Genomic DNA, 22636 nt, shown 5'->3' with positions numbered 1-22636 from the left:
ATCTTCGCGCTATAAAGGATTTTCAGAGATCATGTGGTCTAGCCCCCGTGGTTAGATATTCAATTAGGAAACTGTCATTGTTACTATGTTAAAGACGTGGAAGTTATTCTCAAGATTTGCTTATATAGCACAAATACTGGATGCCTTGCTCTGCAGATGTAAGCTGACGATTTTTTTAGGGAGTGTGAGTTAGAAAGGCTGAGTGGTTTACTCAGATCAATACACAAACATTAGTGGGCTCATCCCAGTGATTGTATGACTTAAAGGGCTCATGATGTTCCTGAGGCCTTAGGTACAATTCCTTAGGGTTATGATCTGGAATCTGTCTGGGAGTTCATGAGAATTGGGGGAGGATTTCTACCTAAAATGTAGGTCCTGCCCTGCACAGGAGAAGCCCAGGGCCCTAAAAATTGGAAGTTTGGAAGTATTACCAAACAGACATGTTAGGTCTGTGTACTTTCCTTTTAACACCTTCCCTACTGATTGACACCCCCTGAGCAAGGTGTTCTTTCCCAAACCAGATTGAGAAATTTCTGGACTAGACTGTAACCCGTAAACTGGCCTCAGAACTGATCTCCCTGCCCAGTTTGAGGTTATTGGAACAGGGTCCACTCTAGTTGAGACCCACAAATGTAGGGTTTCCTAAAATGTGGAATGTGAACTGAGTTGGGGGCTGGTGGTAGGCACTGTGTTTTTTTTTTTTTTGAGCTGGATCATAGGCGTGCCACACACTTCTGCATCACAGGTATTTTTGTGGCAAAGCAGAAAAAGGGGGGCAAGTTCTTTGTAAAGAGACCCCTTTATAAATTTGGAGATTAAAAAAAAAAAAAAAGAACTGTGGAATTCGTTGTTATGCAACTAGAAAGGCAGGGGTGAAACTGATGTGAGGAAAAGGTGACGGTTATACTCTACTGTGTTTAATCACTTATTTGCTAACCAGCATTGCACAGTCTATTGCAATAGCGAAATCACTGGACTAAAATTATGGCTCATATTTTTATGTTTATCCTCTCTCTTAAATGATGTTTGTTATATAGTAATTCTTTTAAAGGCAATTAATTATTAAAACCTACCATATTGTTCCTTTGTGCATAGGTTAAGAGATTATTATTATTATTATTATATTGCTAGCACCAATATTTGTTTTTCTCACAGAATATGTTGTACTCAGAAATGTATTGGCAACATTTTTGGACTCAGGCACTGATAAATTTTGGAAGTTACTGTTTTCAAGAGCTCGGGTGCATTTCCCCCAGAAATAGAATAATAGCTGCTGAAAACATGAAGCATATCGGGAAAGGATCCCGACTTTTGGTTGAAAATTTAATTTTTCTTTTTAAACAGAAGAGGAAGGATCAGGGGCAGAAGTTCACAGAAAACACTCCAAATGTGGACCTTGCAAATACAAAGCTGAGTGTGATGAAGATGCAGAAAATGTTGGGTAAGTTGACTGAGGAGGAAAAGGGATAAACTTAATTTAGAGGCTAATCATCAGCATTATTATACTGTAGAAAGGTATCATTTAGCTGCTTCTGTATGTTTTGTGTTTTTCTTCTAAATTTTTCTGTTAATGTTAGCCTGTTGACTTATCTCTTAAGTTGGTATAATACTATAGTTATTTAAGTGAGTTTAAGTGTTATATTTTAGAATGAGAACCCATTTATAATTTTTTTGGTTTATACCTCAGCCTTTTTTTTTCAATTGATAGTTTTATATATTTTATACCAAGGGCTAATTTGATTCATCGGAAATATTCTTATTCTGAATTATCCTACGATTATACTTTCCACTACTTTGAATAATGCATAGTTTCTTCTTAACTGCGTTTTTACAAAAAACGTTCTCATATATTTCAAAGTACTAAAACATCTAGAACTGTTTCAAAATTTTAGGTTACAGCAAGTACATACTATATAATAAGCACAATTTATTTCTAGAAATCCCAGTTGCACAGACTGGCATTGTATTGTTTTATTTTCTCACTCATGTTCAGCCTCAGGTGGGTTTTATAGCTGGACAGCCTCGTTTGTCCAATTTCCCATTCACTCCCTGTAAGAAATAGTAGTGTGGGGTGGAATAACAGTAACATCGTCAACAGTCATGTCTGTTTCTTCCATTCATCAGGTTCCTGTTCATTTATTCCCAGTCTCAACCTTCTTTCATTTCCCTGTGGTGCTTGCCTTTTGCAAAGCTGCTTCTAAAAGCTTTCAATGCTGACTTCAGGATCTCATGGCACAAATGGATATTCACTTTCTCAATTTCCCCTTAGTGCCTATTTTAAAACACTTATTTTATAAAGATTTGCTCTTCCTTATTTATACAAACGAGTATTTTCATTTTGTATTTTTCAGTCCTATGTTTTATTCAGCCTTAAGTGCATATTGGAGCCGTCCATTGAGCAGTAGTAATATGTTCAATTAGCATTAATGCCCAAAGTGGGTTTTACAAATTAAGATCACACCATTTTCAGTATTATGTAATGTTCAAAATTAGCTATTTGGATGGCACTTGGTGAAATTAATGTCTGATAATTTACTTGGTATATATTTCAAAGTAGGTGAGAATTGGCAAAAGACCAGTAAGTTCAGTAAAATGTGAATTCAGCAAAACCTGAATTTGCTCTCTTTCTGCATGGTGGTCCTTGGATTGACATGTGTCCATCCATTTCAATGAGTGGTTTGATTTGGAAGAACATGCTTTCCAAAGTAGATATTAGTGTGTAGGATGAGAGAAATGAGCAATACAGACTTGCAGAGAGGACAGATAATAGATGCTATGCTCTCTTCTCACTTTATACTAATGATACGGTCTGGTGAAACACCATTTTGTGCGTGTGTGTATTTTTGTAGAGATTTACTTTTTTCTAAGAACTGTTTTATAATACTGTTCAGGGTCAAAATAGCTGTCAGTGATTGATTGGCTTGGTCTGTTGATCTGTTTTTATTCCTTTGACAGTACCTCTATTCAGTCCTATTTTATACATTTCTTTGCTATCATTTTTATCCCGTAATTGAAAGGGATCTTTTGTTTAGAAGGAGAACAGACTCCATCTAGTCTCAGCGGCTGCCCCAAATGTGACAGCTATATGTGTAACATACACACCTTTCTGCGAACACCTCCTCATGATATAATAGGCAGCCTATGTACTCGATTCATTTTTTTGTGTTTATTTCTTTGAGAGCCTGCAACCACGGTTCTTGCAGATACAGGCTCTAAGCATAAGGGAGTGGGGAGCGCAGACCAGGGGCGGGCTTACCAATAGTAAGGAACATGCAGGCTGAGGAGCCACCTGACGAGCACATAGATGGGACAGGCAGCCAAGTCCAGGCCAGGAAAGTAAAGCAATAATAGGAGAATGTTAAGAAAGCAGTTGGTACCTGTACCTAGACAATAAGGGGTTAAGCGACAATGGTGGTTCTTACTATGGAGAGAGACAAAAGGAAATTTTACGATTATCTAACCTTTTAGTCCGTAACACATTTATTACCGATTGGGGTTGGGTTTAACAGTTTAAATGGTTATTGTAATTTTTTTTTTTTTTAACTTTTAGATGGGCCATAGTACCAAGAAAGCTCTATGAAGTTTCTGTAATTCCTTCAAGGCACCTTCTGTGTACTTTTTATGGTTGCTACCAGGTGAATAGTAACACGTTTATCTAAGGGTAATTTTGACTCAGCCAGCTAGACTTTTTATGTATAGAAAACTGAGAGATGCTGAAATACGACATTAGCCATTAAGCCTTGATTTTTATATAAAGACCTATTCTTTATTAAGATGTTATATAATTTTTTATTAAAAGATAAAATTTTGGTTGTTAAATACAAAAGGTCTTAGTTATACACCAGGTATTCATATCATGACTTATTATAAACTCTACCAGAGTCAGAGAATGTTAAGGTTGAATAGGATCTTAAAATTTATCTTCTAGTCTAATCATCTTACTTTACAGATGAGAAAATTGAGGACTAAAGTTAGGAGGGTTTTATGAGGTGGATTCTCCGAAGTTCTAGTACAGTTTTTCTTACTATCTGCCTCCCTGTATTTGTCTTTTTTATTCCTTAGAAGGAAAGCTGTTATCTTTTTCCTACTTTGTAGACTGCTGCTTGATGATTTTTCAAAAAACAGTGCCCTCTTCTTCAGCCTGGTCCCACCTGTGAATTCTTTACTTCCTTATCATCTCCTGGTCACTCTGAGTACTACGTGCTTCTAAATTCTGTTTAGTTTTTATCTAGACCACCACATGCCAATTTATTGGTTTTTTTATCAGTGACTTTCAGACTTTTTTGACCACAGCTCCATGTAAATGTAAGCAATACATTTACTCTGTGACTCAGCACTTGTGTACATATATACATGGTAATAATACATTAAGTAAAACAAAAATCTATGAAATGATACTTACCTTTATTAAATGTAGTGTATTCTAATATTTTCTATCTTATTTTCTTAAAATGTGCTGGTAGTGAATCACTAACTTGACTTCATAATCCACTAGTAATTATGACATACAGTTTGAAAAATATTACTCTATAATATAACTATAATAAATATGATATTTCGTGTTATACTCTTAGGTATGGGTATTTATTTAAAAATGTTTTATCTTTTCTTCATTTTGAAATGTCTTTCCTGTCAGAAGAAATGTTATATAACCTATCTGGTTTCCACAGGGCAGCTAAAATCTTTCTCTAGCTTTAAAAACCTTTTTCTCTTTTTCTTGCTAATAGTTTTAAAACATCTGGCATTTGGGGAAAGGGACACGTGGTACCATGTAGGTTAATTTTCTGCTACCGTGTTTTCCCGAAAATAAGACCGTGTCTTATATTAAGTTGTGCTCCAAAAGACGCATTAGGGCTTATGTTCAGGGGATGTCATCCTGAAAAATCATGCTAGGGTTTATTTTCCGGTTAGGTCTTATTTTTGGGGAAACATGGTAGTAACAAAAGTGCTAAGTTTTTATTTAGCTACTTAAATGGAAATAGATTTAAATATAGTCTTCTTATACAGAATATACAGAACATATTTAACAATATTAATGTTACATATTGTATAGTGTGTTACTGTTTCCAGACATTATTACATGAATTATTTTTTCAGCTTTTTATGGCAGTTCTGTCTGGTGGGTAGGGCAAGGAAGTATGATCCTGATTTTTACAGGAAAGGCTGTGGTAAGAGGAGGGTAAATGGCTTGTAATTAAGCAGCAGAACCAGAACCCAGGTCTTAAGAAGAGGGATTTACCCGTTATGTTGTACACACACGTGTGATAACACCATGATATTCTCAGAGGCCACTAATGTTCTTAGTGGCTTAAGGTTCCATTCTGCTTTGGGTTTTGGATTTTTGTTTCTGGTTTTTAAAAATAATTTTTCTTCTCCCATGTCAGGCTCTTTGCTGCTTCTGAGTGCTGTTCAGTGTGCCTTGTCAGTCAGCCTGACTATAGGCGACCCAAACTTTTGATTTGCTTCTTTGCTTCCCTGGAATAGGAAACACAATGTTTGTAGGAACTGTATCTAATGTAAGAACAAATTCTAACTATAAAATCAGAGTACATAGGTTCTTCGGAGTGAAGCTCATGAACTTTATTAATTACGTGTATTGTATCTCCCTTGTCTGTTCAGTGGCTATTTTAAATTTTTTATCATTTGAATTATTTTTGCTTCTGAAAAGCTTTTCCACTTCTTCCCTCCTGAAGCACACTGTGTCTCTCCAGTGACACTGGGCTTTCCATGGCTATCGTCATTAACGCTTACCTTTTGAATTTATATTCAGGGTAAGGTAGTTGCGGTTCCAAAAAATTTGACTCCCAAATAGGTGAGGTTTCAGGATTCCATGGTGACCATTGTGAAACACAGTGGATAGACTCTCTACTTAGTCTTAAAAGTTGCAAACAGTACCTGCTTTATAAGAAGTTGTATTTCTTAAACCATATATTCTTAGCCACCCCTCTTTTTCTGAACAGTATTTCTAATCTGTCCAATGCTGACGTTTTTGCTGCAAGATAGTCATGAGCCATTTGTCTGGACAGTGGGGCCAAGTAATCACAGAGCTCCTTCACCTCAGTACCTTTGAAATATCTGTCTTAATTCCGTGCCTACGAGTGGTTTGAGGAGGCAGTCTATAGAATCATCAGGCATAATGTCATCACAGGTGAGGTATAAAAAAATCCTCAAATTATTTCTTTGGACTTTGTCTGCCCTGCATTTTATGGAAATAGTTCCTGCTTTTCATCCTCTTTGATGTCAGTCTCATTGGAGATACTTTTTCCATTTTGTCTCCTGAGGAATGGAAGACCTCTGAGTTGCTCAGAGAGTCATGTAAGTGTGCCGTATGACAGACAGCGTTGATAAGCAGTTAACCCACCTGCTGGACAGCTCTGCCCTTTTTAGTGACCATTTTCAGTTTTGACACAGATTGCTGGTCAGTATCACAGTCTGATGAGTCTCTCCCTCAGAAGGTGCAGTGAAATCTTTTTCCCGTTGAAGCAGAGAAAATCTGTGTTCTCCATTATGGTCTGTTTTCTGGGAGCCACATACACTTTTTTTAAAAAAAGAACCAAAGAGGTACCCTTTCTACCATTATCTACTCTTCTATTCTTATTTCCTCCTAATCAGAGATGACAATAACTTTCATCATTTAGCATTGCCTTACTCTGGGAATATAGGATAGCAGACATTTAAAACGACTTAGGTTTAATAAATTCCTTCCAGGGCCCCTTAGATTATAATGGAAAAGTAATTGTATGCTGTTCTTTTCCTTCTGATAACAGGAAATAAACACCATCAAACTTTATTTTATGTGAAATATAAATTGGATGTTAGCAATGACAGGCTCCTTTGTCCAAAATTGTGTTCTTACAGCTCTACACAGCTGCCAATAACGGTTTCCTTTGAGAGGTGTGTTTTGCACACGCAATTTCCCTGTAACCTCTTGCTGTTTTCTGAATGCTCTGTTACTCTTTGATACTGTCTCTTATTTCTTCTGCCTGGAGTCCCATTCCTGTTTATCTACTTGTTTAATTCCTACTCTTCCTTCTAGACTTGGATGAAGCGTGACTTAGGTCAGAAGTCCGCAAGTACCTCTTCTTGGAAGCGTCCCTTGTTCTCCCACAGTCCCTATGAGTTAGGTGATCTTATTCTGTGTCCCTCCCTGGTCTTAAAAAGCAACCTCTGCATAGCACCTGTTATACTGTTGGAATCACTAGCAGACTGTGGGTTCCCTGAGGACGGGGACTTTGTCTTGCTGATTTTTATACCGGATGAACTTGCCATAAGGTTGGGTATCTTTGGGTCCCTCCATACGTCTTTAGTGATTTCATGGCAGTTCACACTGGGGCTTTGTTATTCACTTAGAGCTGCACACAGGGTCATTTTGAGGCTTTAATATGTGAAAAAGACTACTATTGTACCGAACTTGTTGCAGGCTTTATTAGGTGTTTGTTAAATCTTAAGAACTTCACATGACTTATTTTAAGCCAGTTTTCCTAATTGCTAAATAAATTTACCATATCGAGAAGAATGGCACTTTTTATGTAGAGTAAGGAGAAAGGAAGGGAAAGGATAGATATTTTTCAGTAATAATGATGATGATGTTGATGATACACCTTCAGATGTGCATAGTATTTGATGATTTCAAAGGGCTTTTTACAAAAGCAAAAGATTCTTTCACCAGTATTATGAGTTATTATCCCTATTTTAAAGACAGAGTAGTGATTTGCCAAAATAGAGCTAAATCATAGAATTAATTGAATCATTTATTTATGTATGCATTCATGCCTTTGAAATCTGCAGTGTTAGAAATTCAAAAACTTTAAAAGGCATTGCAATGAAAGGTCTGTTTTCCACCCTGTTCCCCAGCCAGCCAGTTGCCTTTGCTAGAGGCAGTCTCTGTGATCTGTTTCTTATTTAATCTCCTGGAGATGTTTTATGCATGTGCAAGCAAACAGGTACATGTACTCTCTTTTCCTTTTTTAAAGCTAATGACAGCACTGTGTACATACTGGTCTATGCTTTATTTAAAACTTTTATTGTCAAATGTACATTGCATACAGAAGTATTTAAAGTATATAACTGCAATTTAAAGAGTACTACACCTATGTACCTAACACCTGGGGTACACAATAGAATATTGCCATATTACCTGTACCAAGCATTAACTCAGACATGGAAAGAAACGGCAGTAGTGCCACTATTACGTCAAGACTTACAGAAGATAATACATTGAACAATCTTTGGGTCAGAGCCTGGCTTTTGGCTTCCCAGAGAGTTTACAAGATTCCCTTCTGGGGAAGTCAGTAGGCACTGTATATTTTTGTTATACCAGAAATATTCTATAAATTCCTTTACCTCTGTCCCATATAGGACACTCTTGTTTCTTGTTTTTGTTTTGCCTTTAACTTCCTGGTTTTACTCTCCTATTTTAGTATACGCGTATCTTTTAGTAGCTTCTTGCAAAAGTGTTCTAGATGTAAAACATTTTTGAGATCTAATGTTTGAAAGTGTTTTTTCCCTATACCTAACACTGTAACTTGGCAAGTACATAAATCTAGGTGAGATAGTTTTCCTTCAGAATTGTGAAAGCATTGCTCTGTTGTCATCTAGCTTCCAGTATTACTGTTGAAGCCTGAAGTTATTCCGATTCTAACCTTTTGATTTATTTTTCTCTCTCGAAGCATCTTCTTTTGGTCCCCAGTGTAATGAAATTTCACAGTGTTATGCCCTTTCCTAGAAACTTAGTGACTTCTGATTTGAGAAATTTTCCAGTTAGTTCTTTGATGATTTCTTTTCCTCGCTTTTCTATTTTCTGCTTGCTTCTATTATTTGGATGTTGGACATCTGGATTAGTCTTTTAATTTTCTTTGCTCTCCTATTTTATACTTTAAAAATTTTTTTGCTGTGCTTTCCGAAAGGTTTCTTTAGCTTTATCTTCTAGTACTTTTTCGGGTTTTTCATTTCTGCTGTAATTTTTCATTTTCAAGAGCTCATTTTTGTTCATATGGTCATTGTTTTTTATGGCATCCCATTGTTGTTTTATGATTGCAATATCTTTTTTGTGCCTGTGCCTTATTAGTTGGTATTCTGTCGCAGTAAGGATGAGATTTTCTCTTATTCATTTTTATTCAATAAGTTATAATCTGTATTTTTGTTTATTTCTGTAATGCTATATGGCCCTATAAAATAAATTAGGGAGTGTTCTTTTTATTCTCTGTACACCTTTGTGTAATAATAGAATTATCTGTTTCTCGAATGATTAGAATGAATATGTTCATGAATTTTCTTTTTAAGAAAACACCTGGATCTGATACTGTCTTTGAGAGATTTAAAAAAACAACAACAAAAAAAACTGATTTGATTTCTTTAATGGTTATAGTACATTCAGCTTCTATTTCTTTTTTGGTAAAATTTGATAGTTAATATTTTTTAAAAGTTATTTGTTTTACCTAAGTTTTCCAACTTGCTGGCATGAAGTTATCATAACTTTTTATTTTAATCCATAATTCCCATTGAATTTATAGTCTTTTTCATTCCTAATACTGTTTTTTCTCTCTCTTTTTTTCTCATCCTGCTTTGTCAATTTAAAAGCCTTTTACAAAGGAGCAACTTTTGGCTTTATTGATCTTTTTCATTGTAACTTTGTTTTCTATTTCTGCTGAGCTATATCTATACCCATATTCATAGCCATGTCATTTATATTCACTCCCTCCCTGTTTTTATTTTCACTGGATTTACTCCATAGTTCCTTTCTTAGTTATTAAATGGATCCTTAGAGATTTAATTTCCAACCATTCTTTTAAGATTTGAGGAAAAACTTGAAAGAAGTGAGGGATCGAGCCAGGTGGATGTTTGAGGAAAAAGTGAAGGAGGGGAAACCCTGGGGCAGGAGTGTCTCTAGCATATTTGAGAAAAAAGCGAAATCAGTTTAGTGAAAAGATTTTTCATGATATAAATGTGGAAAATACTTATCTTCTTTCATTTGTCACTTTCTATGCAGATACCTATTTTATGTAACAGCTGTGACGAGAAGAGAGAACACAGTCTCAGCCACTTATTATTAGTTTGTGATCTTGCGCTTTTTAATTTCCTTTATAATTAGTTTCCCTGTTCATAATTTGTTGTAGCCTCGCGTAAATGAGGCAAATATGACTGACTATACCCTCCAGTAGGTGCAGAGTAAATGGTTGCTTAATGTTTTGAATTTGTCATGTTTACCGAAATACTTCTTTCTACTATAGTACTTTGGGCATCCAGGCCTCTGCTAACTGTCGCCAATCTGCAAAAACCTGTACTTGCTGTAATCAGCGGTATCAGTGGCCTCTGGAGTTTGATATTTTCCTCCTCTGCTCAGTCTTTCACTGAACTAGACTTTCCTCTTTAGATGGGAGTTTCATTTTCTTTCTTCGTGTGTCATTGAAAGCAGTAGTGATGGTTGGTTCTCACAGTTCTTGGTCTTCATGCAATGGTACCATGCCACTGAGGAGCGCCCACTTCTTCCAAACATGTGACCCAGGTGGTCGGGTCCTGGCTGCGCTGCAGTGCCCACTGCTGCTGAATCGCTTGTTTCTCCTTATTGGGTTGGAATGCTATCTTGCCCTTGTTGCTGAGCCTTTTACTATTCCCGAAACAGTTTTACTGGTGTTTTTATCTGCATGATATATCACTGTAGAGAGAGGCATGTTAAAATCTATGGTGGATTTGGCTGTTTCTCATTGTGGTTTTATGAATTTTTGCTTTATAGATTTTGAGGCTATCTTAAAATGTTTAGAATTATTCTGTCTTCCCGATGAATGAAACTTTTTACTATTATGAAGGGCCTTTTTTTCTCATAATCCTTTTGCTGTGTAGTCTCTTATGTCTGATATTAGATATAGCCGTATGAGGTTTCTTTCATACCAGGTGTGGTATATCTCTTGCTATCCTTTTATTTTCAACTTTTTGAGTCATTAAATGTGTTTCCAATCTTTTTATTGTGGAAAAATAGGCATAACATAAAATTTCCCATCTGAACTCTTTTTAAGTGTACAGTTCAGTGGTATTGTATACTTTTATAATGTATTACCATATGACCCATCTATTATGTCATTATTATATTTATATTGTATCTTGTATGCAGCATGTAGCTGGCTTTTATATTTTAAAACACAATAATTTCAGTCCTTCCAAATTTGTATACTATCATTATAATGTATTTTAATTTACTGTTTTTAAAAATCTAGCTGCACAGAGCATTGTTGTTTTCTTAATATAGTCAGTATTTCGTTAACATTACTTACATATTTATGCTTTTGTTCTTCCTTTTTGTTTGCGTTTCAGATTTTCCTTATAGGATCATTTTGCCACTGCCTTTAGAATTATTTTTACTGACAGCAGGTGACAAACTCTCTTAAGTTTTTACTTCTTCCAAATTAGTTTTATTTTACCTTCATTCATGAAAGCTATTTCCCTTGACACAGAATTCTATTTTATCTCAAAATATTGTAGGTATTATTTCACTGTCTTTTGGCTTTAAATAGACAATCTGGCTTCAGTATTGTTTTTGAAGACACTTGTCCTTATTGTTGCTTCTTTGAAGGTCATCTTTCTCTTTTCTGGCTGCTTTTAAAATATTCTTTTTTATTGTTATAAAATTCCACTGTGATATTTCCGTGTCTAGATTCCTTTTCAGTAATCCTGTTTGGAATTTATTAGGTTTCTTAGATATTTAGATTATCTTTTTTATCATTTTAGAACGTTTGATGAGAAATTGCTGAAAATATTGCCTTTGCCTCTTTCTTTTAACTCCAGGTCTCTTGCTATTTTTTTTGTATGTTCTGTCTCTGACTTTCTTCTGTGATCTGGGTGATTTCCTCTGATGTGTCTTACAGTTCATTAATCTACATTTACTTGATCTAATCTGCTGTTAAAATCTGCCCATTGATTTTTTTTTATTTTTAATAATACATTATTTATTAGAAGTTCTTTTTTTTTTTTTTTTTTTAAATTGGCTTGCTGTGCTCATGGTGTTTAAATTCCTTGTTTGTTGTGGGTATGTAAGTGAGTGTGCGTGTGTGAGATGCCGATTTTTCTCAGAACTGTATTTTGGAAAATGTTTGAGGTCTAGGATAATCAAGTTGGGTTTCTCCAGAGGACATTGCATTTGCTTTGTCAGTTGCCTAGGGCCCCTTTCACTCCTTGACTCCTGAAATAAATTCTGAGCTTGAGGTTTTTTAGAACACCCAAGTCGTATTTCAAGTTGTGATTACCCATGTGAGGCTGGCTTATGGTTTTGGATTCTCAGGGGAGATGTTTTTCTTTCCTCTCTTCAATGCTTTGGCTCAGGGCAGTGCTTTTCTCCCCCCTTTAATCAGTCCCCTGTTTAAAATATGGTAACTCATTTGTAGTTTACCCTTATGCTTAGGGTAGTAGCTTTTTGAGATACCAGCTTTTCTTGGGTTTCTAGACTCTCCACCTTAGCTGGGTCAATAATCTTTGTCTCTGTTCCCAGAGGTCAACACAGCCAAAAAAGTTTGTAATTGAATATACCCAGTTTGGCAAATACCTTCAAGGTGAAAAATCAGCTTTAACAAACCTCAATTGACCTTTCTCTGTTCCTGTCTTCATTTAACTTTTGTCCTGCATATTTCTTGCTTTCTTGCCAATGTATGAATGCATTGGAGAAAATGTTTAAAAATATTTTATGTGGTATTTTTTGTTTCAGTAGCAGAGTTAGTCCACACTGCTAGTCCACCATGTTGCTAGAAACAAGAGTGTCTCTGCATTTATTATTTTTATATTCCCAACTAAATTTAGTTGTTCTGTTATTTTTTAAATCTTCCCAATTGTTTGATGAGGTAGGTATATTATTATCACTTTTTTTTTCCATCAGATCAGTAAACTAAGTCTTAGAAGAAGAATCTGGCCATAAATCTGGTGATTAGTTGGGCTAGGATTTCAATTCATGACTTTTGACTAATAATTCTGTGTCCTTTCTACTCTACCATGTTACTTTTTAATTAATGTTGGTGACATTTGACATCTCCCGATTATTGTATCTAGATATGAAAATTCTAGAGAAACCACTGGATTAATTAATATCTGGATGAACTAATCTATAAATTCTCACCTGAAAGAAATTGTTAACTGAGCATTTGTTTTGTTTCAACTTTTATCAGTGACTTAAAACAATTTTTTCCTACAGGTGTGTATGTAATATAGATTGCAGTGGATACAGTTTTAATCCTGTGTGTGCTTCTGATGGGAGTTCCTATAATAATCCCTGTTTTGTTCGAGAAGCATCTTGTATAAAGCAAGAACAAATTGATATAAGGCATCTTGGTCATTGCACAGGTAAAATCCATTTTGCTGATCCAGAGATCTGTCTTTAATATTATATGTTGCTAACCTTATTTGTACATTTTGGTAGTGTTCCAAATTTGTAAAATGAGAAATCTTTGATGCTTTATTTTCTTTTATTACATTTTAGAATTTCTTTGTTCTGTTACTATATTCAAGTTTTTTTCATTTATTTTCATCTTCTCAAGACTCAAACCAGGCTTTTTGGTTGTTTATTTAGGTAATAAGCTGATTCTAACATGTATTTGTAGATAACAGTTATAGTTCTTAAAGGTTGTCTCAAATTTGTAATTATTATAGCTATTTAAGAATTAGTCAACTTATGTTAATTATAGTAAAACTATAAATATTGCCATGTATTTCTTCATCTTTTTTTCCTAGAGCATAATAGTTTACTCTGTTTTCACATTCTCTCTGTAGTTTTCGCCACTACATATTATTTACTTTTAGAGCTATTGGTGTGAAGTTATAGAATGTAAGGAAAAATTATTACCTTCAGTTAAATTTTCTTTTTTGCCCTTCTTGCTTTTTGTATAGTTTAAAAGCTATGATACCAACTAAGAATGAGTTTTTGTTTTCCATCCCTAGTAGAAATATCCAGTCACTAAAGGCAGAGGTTCTCAAACCTTTCCTCAGCAATATGCACACGGGCTAGGATAATGTATCTTTTCGTAAAACACGCTAGGGCCGGGCTCATTCTCATGAACTAGGATTGTACATCGTTCTTGCTTACCAGGTCTAATCACCCTCTCTCAACCCCCTGCCTTTTTTAGACTTATTAAAGGGGTGTGTTTTTATCTAAACTATGGGGGAAAAAAGTCATAATCCAAAGTTTGGTACTACTTTATATCAGTAACAAATTATTTGTGAAATATTGCACAACTGATTGCAATACTTCTGGTCTCAGCTACCAAAGAATACCCAGAAAACTCATCTGAGGATTTCCAGGTAGGGGTCAGCTGTGAGCCTGGTGGAGGCAGCCATTTGCTGATAGGGACCCCTTGTAGGTAGACAGTCCACTTAGCTTTGATCACGAAGAAGTAGCATGGTTTGTTTTCTTTCATGGGGTGGCATTTAGAAGCTAAGTTGAAAGAATAGCTTAGAGAAAGAGTATTTTTTCAAAAGAACTGGTGCATGGTTGAATGGTACTACTTGGAATTTCAGATTCAGAGCGGTTGGCCAAGCTTGAAAAATTTGTTAATGGAAATTCATACAGATTTAGAATCCTTTGGCATACTTGGTCCTTAACTTTTGTATTGGTCCCTTCTATAATATTTCCATCCAACCTAACTATGCCTGTTCTTTCCTCCCCCACTGTGCATTGGGAACCCCAAGCTTGCGCTTCCCAACAGGTACTTATGGTTCATTTACAGTCATCCCAGTCCAAATACAATTCTCCAATTAGGGGTCATTTTGATAGTAAATTTGTCTGATAACACAGCTGAGATTCCGCATTTTTCTTAATCTGATATATTTCCAGGGAAACAGTAGTAGAAGGTAAATCTTGAGACCATTGTCTAGTGGAGAAATGATTAATCCTTTTTCTTCAGGGTATGTGTTATTTTAGTTTGCACAGGGAAGACTTTTTAAGGAGATGACATTTGAGCTGAAGTCTACACGAAATTAGACTGCTCATCATGCAAAGCACGGATATATATCTGGGATGCCTTGAGGCCTGTGATAGAAGTGGCACAATAGATCAAGAGAATGGTGGAAAATGTGAGCAGGATAAGTGGACAGAGTTGGAAAGGACCTTGAGCATTTGGAATATTTGGGAGTTTTCATGGTGTGACTTAAACCTGTGTATCTTAATTTGAAAACTGTTTTCTCTTATAGACACAGATGACACTAGTTTGTTGGGAAAGAAAGATGATGGACTACAATATCGACCAGATGTCAAAGGTACTGAATCATGATTTTCCAAATTTGGGCCAACTACTGAAATATGGTCACTAGCTGTCCTTAGTTCCATGTCCCTTATAACAGCCCTTCCAACTTTGCTCTCTGTAGCAATATACATGATGCAGTTGATTATTAGTAATACTATTAACTGAAATAGCTCAGGTGCTTCTCAATTTACAGAATATTCTCAGATATGCTTTTTCAACTGAAATTTTTATTGAGATAATTGTAGATTCACGTGCAGTTGTAAGAAATATAGAAATATCCCTCATATTTGCTTTTTAAATCCTCTTCACTTCTCTAGAATCTACTATTAACACTGGCCCTCTATGCACAGGTCTTTCAGCCTTGTTCCCTCTGCCTGGAACTCTTGTTTGCCTGACTAATACTCATAATTTCAGGCTTAGCTTTATAAGTCATTTCCTTTTGAGAAGTATTCCTTGACCCTTAAATCTAGACTAGGTGCCCCTTTTATATACTACCCTACCCAAGCATTTAACCTACTCGAATTATAATTGTCTTTTTTACTCATTTGTATCTCCCTCTAGGCTATGAGTTCTGTGAGGACAGGAGACTGTATCATGTTCACTTTTGTGTTCCTAACACTTAGCAGAATGTCTGACACATACGTAGGTGCCCATATTTATCATAACGGAATGGATGCAGCTGAAAGAAGCTGTAGGATTTATTTATACAAAGTCTTACATGTAGTGAAGGTCAGAGCAGAGATTCGATTCCATGTCCCTTGATCTCAAGTCCAATACATCTTCACTTCTCATTTTCATATCCATTATTTCATTTGATTCTCACACCTACTCTGAGGGTTAAGGACCAATGGGAACACTGAGGTTCAATGAGGTTATATCAAGTGAACTGAAGCAGGTCTAGACCTTGGGGCTCGTGGTCCAGGACTTCTATATAATTGCATTTTCACATATGCATCTTTTACTCATTTGTTTGGTTATACTAATGGGCAATTTTTTTTTAGATGTGTGATCTACCTTGTATGTCTACTTTCTAAAAAATACGTAAAATGAGGATAGTAATAGTATCTATCTCATAGAGTTACATAAAAATTTTCTGACATACTCATAAGTGCTCCATAAAATGGTGGCCATCGTTATCATTGAATAATTTATTTCCCTCACTTGAATCATGTCAGACCTGAATCAGTTATATCCCATGAGCCCCTGCAATATCAGTTTCCTGTGTTGATACAAAGTGTTGTATTTAAAGTAGGAAATCTCCTGTAGTCCCATAAGAGACATAATAGGTCAGCTCCAGTTTTATTCTCTATACTGTCCATAATAGGAAAGCTATTTTTCAGTAGGTAGAAGCTCATACTTTAGGCAGTTTGGGGAATTGTGTATGCCCAAAATACTTGTCTGCCCTTGATAAAAATCACACGGATAATTTAGTGCCTAGGCTACTTCTGAAATACTGAACATTTTTACACATAAGAATTGATCTGTAACTGAAATGAAATGATCATAATCATCAGATACAGTTTATTATGTGCCTACTTTATAGTGGTCATTTACCAGACACTATTGGTAGATAGAAAGATGTTTTATTTCACTTAGCATAGTACCCTCTTATACACAGCATCCATCTTTAAAGAGCTTGTGACATAACAAAGGAATACAACCCACTTCTAACAAAGTAGAAATTGAAATTGGTTGTTGTCATAAATGTAGTGTGATTAAAAAGTGGAATGGGAATTCAGAAAAGAAGAGATTACTGTTTGGTGGAGGATAGTGAAAATCTGAGAAACTTCATGGAAGAGGTAGAATTTGAGCTGAACCTTAAAAGATGATTAGGATTTAGACAGAGGTAAACGGATATTTAAGGAGGTTGAAAGAGCATGAGCAGAAATATGGATGCAAGCATGATAAGATGTATTGGAGAATGGTAAGGAATCCTTTTTTGGCTGGTTAGTAGGGTGCTTAAGAGGTAGAAGTAGAAGGCAAGACTAGAAAGATAGCTTGGTGCCAGATTGCGTAGTGTCTTGAATATTGTATTAGCCTAGAACTTTAGGAATTTGAACTTTATTTGTAGGCAGTGGAGAATCATTAATATATTTGAAAAAGGCAACGCTACAAAGTTAGCCAGTTGAATGAGTGATATCTGACAGGAACATTGTGCTCATTACATACATTGGACTGAAGTCAGGGAGATCATTTAGATAGACTCAAAAAGAATAGACATCTGCTTGAATATGAGGAATAAGAGTTCAAGCTCACATGACTAGGATGAGGGATTCTGTTTATCAAACTAAGGAGGGTGGGAAGAGAAAGGTGTTTGGGGTAAGGTAAGGGAAGAGTTAATGGTGAAGGTGATTATTTTAGAGTTTGAATTACTTGTGGAAATCATCCAGGTGACTTTGTTCCGCATAAATTTATGAGTCAGTCCTTGGGACTAGAGGTGATAACTAAAGTCATGAGAATGAGTGAGAGAGATTCTAGAGCTGCATTGTCTAGTATAGTGGCTATTTAAATTCAAATTTATTACAATGAAAGTTTTGTTTCTCAGTCATACTAGCCTAATTTCAAGTGTTCAGTAGCCACGTATTGGGCTGCACAGATACAGATCATGCCTAGCGTTGTAGAAAATTCTGTCAGCACTGCTGTTTAGAAAGTTGAGGCGGTCTTACTTAGGATGAAGCAGAAAGAGGATCCAGAGGAAGAAACTGTGAAGAACAGTGTCACAGAAGCCAAAGGAAAGGTAGGCTAGTAGGTGAAACTGCTTAGAGGATGAGCCTTGAATTTGAAGACAAGGAGACCAAGGAGTTTCTATAGTTATGAAGGCAAAATCCAGATTGTGAGACTTAAGATATGTTCTAATAGTAAGGGATCAGAGGTCAAAGGGTACTACTATTTTGTATTTTTACCCCCTTTGCTTTTATTTTTTTGTTCCCGAAGGCATTTATAGGAGGCCCTCAGTAAATATTTCTGATCCCAGTACACAGCCAAGACTAGGTAGGTAGCCAAGGACCTAGGGATGGAGGCTACAAAGTGAAAAGCAGGAACACAGCATCAGCAAGTAGCTGGAAAATTGTAAGACAGTGCTGAGCAAGAAAGGTCTTTTAAATTGAGCTCTTGGAGAAGAGTGTGCGTGACATGGAGCATTTGCATGTCCAGTACGGTGGCTGAATTAGTGCTTTTCTTGGGCTGTAGGAAAACCGTCGGTAAATAGTGAAATTGTAGTGTTAGAAGCTTTCTTTGCTGTAGATGCTGAAGTCATAAGGATGTAAGGTTGAGCATGAGATGTGTGGGAGATGGGTATGTGCCATTTAAAAACCTTGATTATAGAAAATTTCAAACATATAACAACAGAATAGTGTAATGAACCATCATGTCCCCAATACCCACCTTCAACAGTTAATCAGCATTCTTGTTTTGTCTGTATACCTTCACCCACTTGATAATCATTATCTTATTGTGCAGGTGTTTTTTTTTGAGGTATAATTTACATACACTGAAATGCACAAATGTTAGCTATCAGTTTGGACAAATGGATACACCCCATGAATACCACACAACCTATAACATTTCCACCTACCCAGAAGATTCCTTTATGGCATGTGACATTTTAATGTGGCCATTTTTATCGAAAGATATTTTCATACAGTCTAATGTTTAACCATAACACCTTTTAATTACCAAGACATTTTTGCTTCTTTCCTGAGCTTCACCTCACCCCACCTATGTCCTCATTGTCTCAATAGTTTCTATTCCAGCTGACCAGGCATACTAGAGATACCGAGATACCAAATAGTGTGGTTTCCATTATTTGGTGATCTTTGTTTGTATATTTTAATACAGCTCTTTAAATATGCCCTTTTAAAAACGGTATTGATAAATTCTGCTTCATCAGGAGGTAAGACTGAGCCAGTTGCTAAAATCATTGGAGGACGTCTTAGGGCGTGCGTTGTGGACCGTGGTGAAGGTGATGATGAGGATGGTTAGAAGGCTGTGTGAGTGGATGGCAAAGACCCCCAAGAGAGGAAGGTTGTTGGGGGAGAGAGTGGAATTCTGATCTGCAGATGACAGGTGGTGAGCACAGCAGGGGAAGGTGGAAGGAAAGGGTTTGTAGGAAGTAACGTGATCTTGGTAATTGGAGGTGAAAGGAGGATTTTCTAAAGGAATAGCTGAAGAGGTGGATGAGTTCATTCATGTTAAAAAAAAGTGGAAAGCCTAGGAAAGGAAGAATTAGTGTTGGTGTGGAAAACAGCGGGATTTAGAAATGAGAGAGTGGGAGGTGTTGGAGGGTAGGTAGGAGTTTATACTAGGTAGATAATTCTATGATGGGGTCCGAGAAGATTGGGGTGAGGAAGCATGAATAGAGGGATATGTTAGTGATGAAGCTTGGGGTGCAGGGTAATATAGGGGAAGCAAGAAAGAGTATGTTGAATTTTTAAACTGTAGGGATTTGTAGAAATAATGAGCCCTAGAGTTACTGCTGCAGAATTGATATAGTTGTGGCCTCAGCAGTTGCCTTCTAGGTCCATGTCTTGGCTGTTAATACATCTCCTGCTTTATTTGGATTGTACACTGAGAGACCAGGACTAAGAGCCAGTGGGACATGTCTTTGCAGGTATGCCATCTGGTGCGGGGTTTTCTCATAACATCATCACTTAGACCAGCCTCTGCTTTGCACTGTAAACACTGCTTATGGTGGTGGATTTGTTTCTGAATGCTTCTGTGGTGGAAGGAGCCACTGGGTGACCAGTCCACTGTGTGTATTGCACAAACACAAACACTGTTCAGAGACCAGCAGTTGCAGCTGTTGTTCCTGGAGCCTGTCACCACTTCCCTGAGGGCATTGTTTAGACGGGACCATTCCGTGCCCAGTTCTTGCTGAGCGAGGCTGCGTCTCTGCTTGGGTTTCTGAAACCGTGCTTTATGATATCTTTAAAGCCTTTTCACTTTTCCTTTTTGAAGTTATTAATTTACTTGGCCTAGAGAGCAGGTATTGGCACATTCTGCTTTTGTCCATTCCCTACACATCTCCCAGGGAAGCTTGGCGAAAAAATAGTGTGATGGTTAAGAGCTTGTGTTCTGGAGTCAGACTTGGTCTACACTTAAAGGCTGAGAGGCCTGATTTTTCTGAGCCTCAATCATCACATCTATAAAGTGGGGCAGTAATATCTATTGCCTAGGATTTCTCTGAATATTAAATGCTATGTCGCTGAATTCCTTTTTTGATGTTATCATGGTGAGTGTTGATACTTTTGTGTTCTAGTTTCAGTGTTGGTAGCCTGGCTGTGCTCAAAGGTCTTCTTATCTATAGCATATTGAATATGATTTATGAGTAACATCAGTAGGATATTCACCCATTCAGCAATATCAATCGAGCACCCTACTATGTGCCAGGTGCTTTCACATATTTGTGTTGTTATGTAATGCTCATCACAGCTGCAGAAGCTGACACTGGGATTGTGTGGCTCATGTAGAACAGCAGAGCAAGGACTGGATTCAGACTTTCTGACCTTCAGCCCTGATGCGCTTTCTCTTGTGTTACAACTCTTCCAGAAGTCTGTTCTGTCCCCGTTGTTTTCTTAATTTCCTTTAGGATATTTAACCTACTCTTAGCTATCAGATTGGTGAAAATTTGTTCTCCAGCCTTGATCTTTCTTTAAGCACAAGTTTTATATATTCAGGTTGCCTAGTGAGTCTTTGTACTTACATTTTGTGTGTCCTGACATTGCCTGAAACTGCAAGAACTTCCATTGTGTCTAGAACATAACAGTGCTTAATAAATACTTTTTGGATGACTGGACGCCTAAATTTGAATTCAGCCTACTACATTCCCTACTGAACCGCCTATTATTAGGAGGTTCACTAAGGCTCACATTTAGTTTTTTCCCCCAACTTTTAAAATCGTGGTGAAATATACATAAAATTTACCATCTTAACCATTTTTTTTAAGTGTACAGTTCAGAGGTGTTAAATGCATTCATGGTGTTGTGTAAGCACACCACTATCCATCTTTAGAACTCTTTTCATCTTGTAAAAGTGAAACTATACCCATAAAATAGTAACTCCCATTACCCTCTCCTCTCTGCCTTGGCAACCACCATTCTACCTTTTGTTTCTACAATTTTGACTACTCTAAGTACTTCATGTAAGTGAAATCATGCAATGTTTGTCTTTTTGTGACTGACTTATTTCAATTAACATAATGTCCTCAAGGTTCATCCATCTTGTAGTATATGTCAGAATTTATTTTCCTTTTAGGACTGAATAATACTCCATTGTATATACCACATTTTGTTTATCCATTCATTTGTTGATGGGCACTTGGGTTACTTCCATGTTTTAGATATTGTGAAAAATGCTGCTACAAACATGGGTTTATAGCTACCTCTTCAAGACCCTGGTTTCCATTTTTTTGGTTGTTTTGGTTATATACCCAGAAGTGGAATTGCTGAATTATATGGAAGTTCTATTTTTAATGTTTTGAGGAAACACCATACTGTTTTCCACAGTGGCTGTACCAGTATCCATTCTCACTGACAGTACACAAGGGTTCTAATTTCTCCACATCCTTGTCAACGCTTATCTTCTGGTTTTTCGATAGTAGTCGTCCTAATGGGTAAGGTGTTCTCTTGTAGTTTTGATTTGCATTTTCTTAATAATTAGTGATATTAAGTACCTCTTCATGTATTTATTGACCATTTGTACATCGTCTTTGGAGCAGAGTAATTTTACATAATTCTGTATTAAGAGCACCTTTAACAAAGCGGGCAGTTCTCTTCTACTAAATGCTCGAAGGTATGGGGTTAGTCCTGGGCACCACTTGTAAAGATGGTTGTTGCAAACTAAAGGCTAGGACTGGGGAAGTTTGATCTTAAGAAAAAAATTTGGTGGGCAGTGAGTTAGGTGGTGAACAGACAATGGGAAATCTACATGAAGTTTAAGAGAGATTTAACAGAAGGAAAATTTGGCAATATTGGAATTAACTGTATTATGTTGAGTTCCGTACCGCTGGAAGTGCTCAAGTAGAAGGAGGATTTCGGGGTTATAACTAAAGATGGCCTCTAAGGACCCTTCCAGATCTGAGTTTTTGAGCTCGTTTACTTTCCAAAGCTTCTTCAAGCTGTATTTATTGTTTTCTGCATCTCTAATATCTATTTCTACTGCTGAGCTTTAGCTAACTTTTCATTGTCACAAGTTTGGATTATGTAGTAACCTCCTAATTGGTAACCTGGTCTTTCTAGTTCTCCTGCCTCTTTATCTTGCATGCAGGTATCCAATTAATTTTTTCAATTGCTTTTTGAGTCTTTCCATACCATTAAGGTTCACCTGGTTAAAGTATGTAATTTGATGTATTTTTAGTATATTTAAAGAGTTGTACAAGCATCACCATAATCTTATTTTAGACCATTTTCATTATCCCCAAAAGA

The 22636-nt window shown here is 36.5% G+C and overlaps 1 protein-coding gene across 4 annotated transcripts in view; it reads left to right on the top strand.

Annotated features, from left to right (window-relative positions):
* Nucleotides 1–22636, top strand: part of LOC109446118 (myb/SANT-like DNA-binding domain-containing protein 3) — a 110885-nt gene that overhangs the window by 73846 nt on the left and 14403 nt on the right. For all 4 annotated transcript variants that reach the window (XM_088793231.1, XM_088793232.1, XM_019729236.3 and 1 more), the window contains 3 exons: nt 1345–1441; nt 13172–13320; nt 15163–15228. In XM_088793231.1, coding sequence (XP_088649357.1) covers nt 1345–1441; nt 13172–13320; nt 15163–15228 — 312 coding nt within the window. The remainder of the gene's footprint in view (nt 1–1344; nt 1442–13171; nt 13321–15162; nt 15229–22636) is intronic.

The sequence above is a fragment of the Rhinolophus sinicus genome, chromosome 16, assembly GCF_057876585.1.
Source record: "Rhinolophus sinicus isolate RSI-liver-muscle chromosome 16, RSI-T2T, whole genome shotgun sequence".
In the NCBI taxonomy this organism is placed as follows: Eukaryota; Metazoa; Chordata; class Mammalia; order Chiroptera; family Rhinolophidae; genus Rhinolophus; species Rhinolophus sinicus.
Note: the sequence above shows the minus strand (reverse complement) of the source record. Positions and strands in the feature narration are given on the sequence as shown.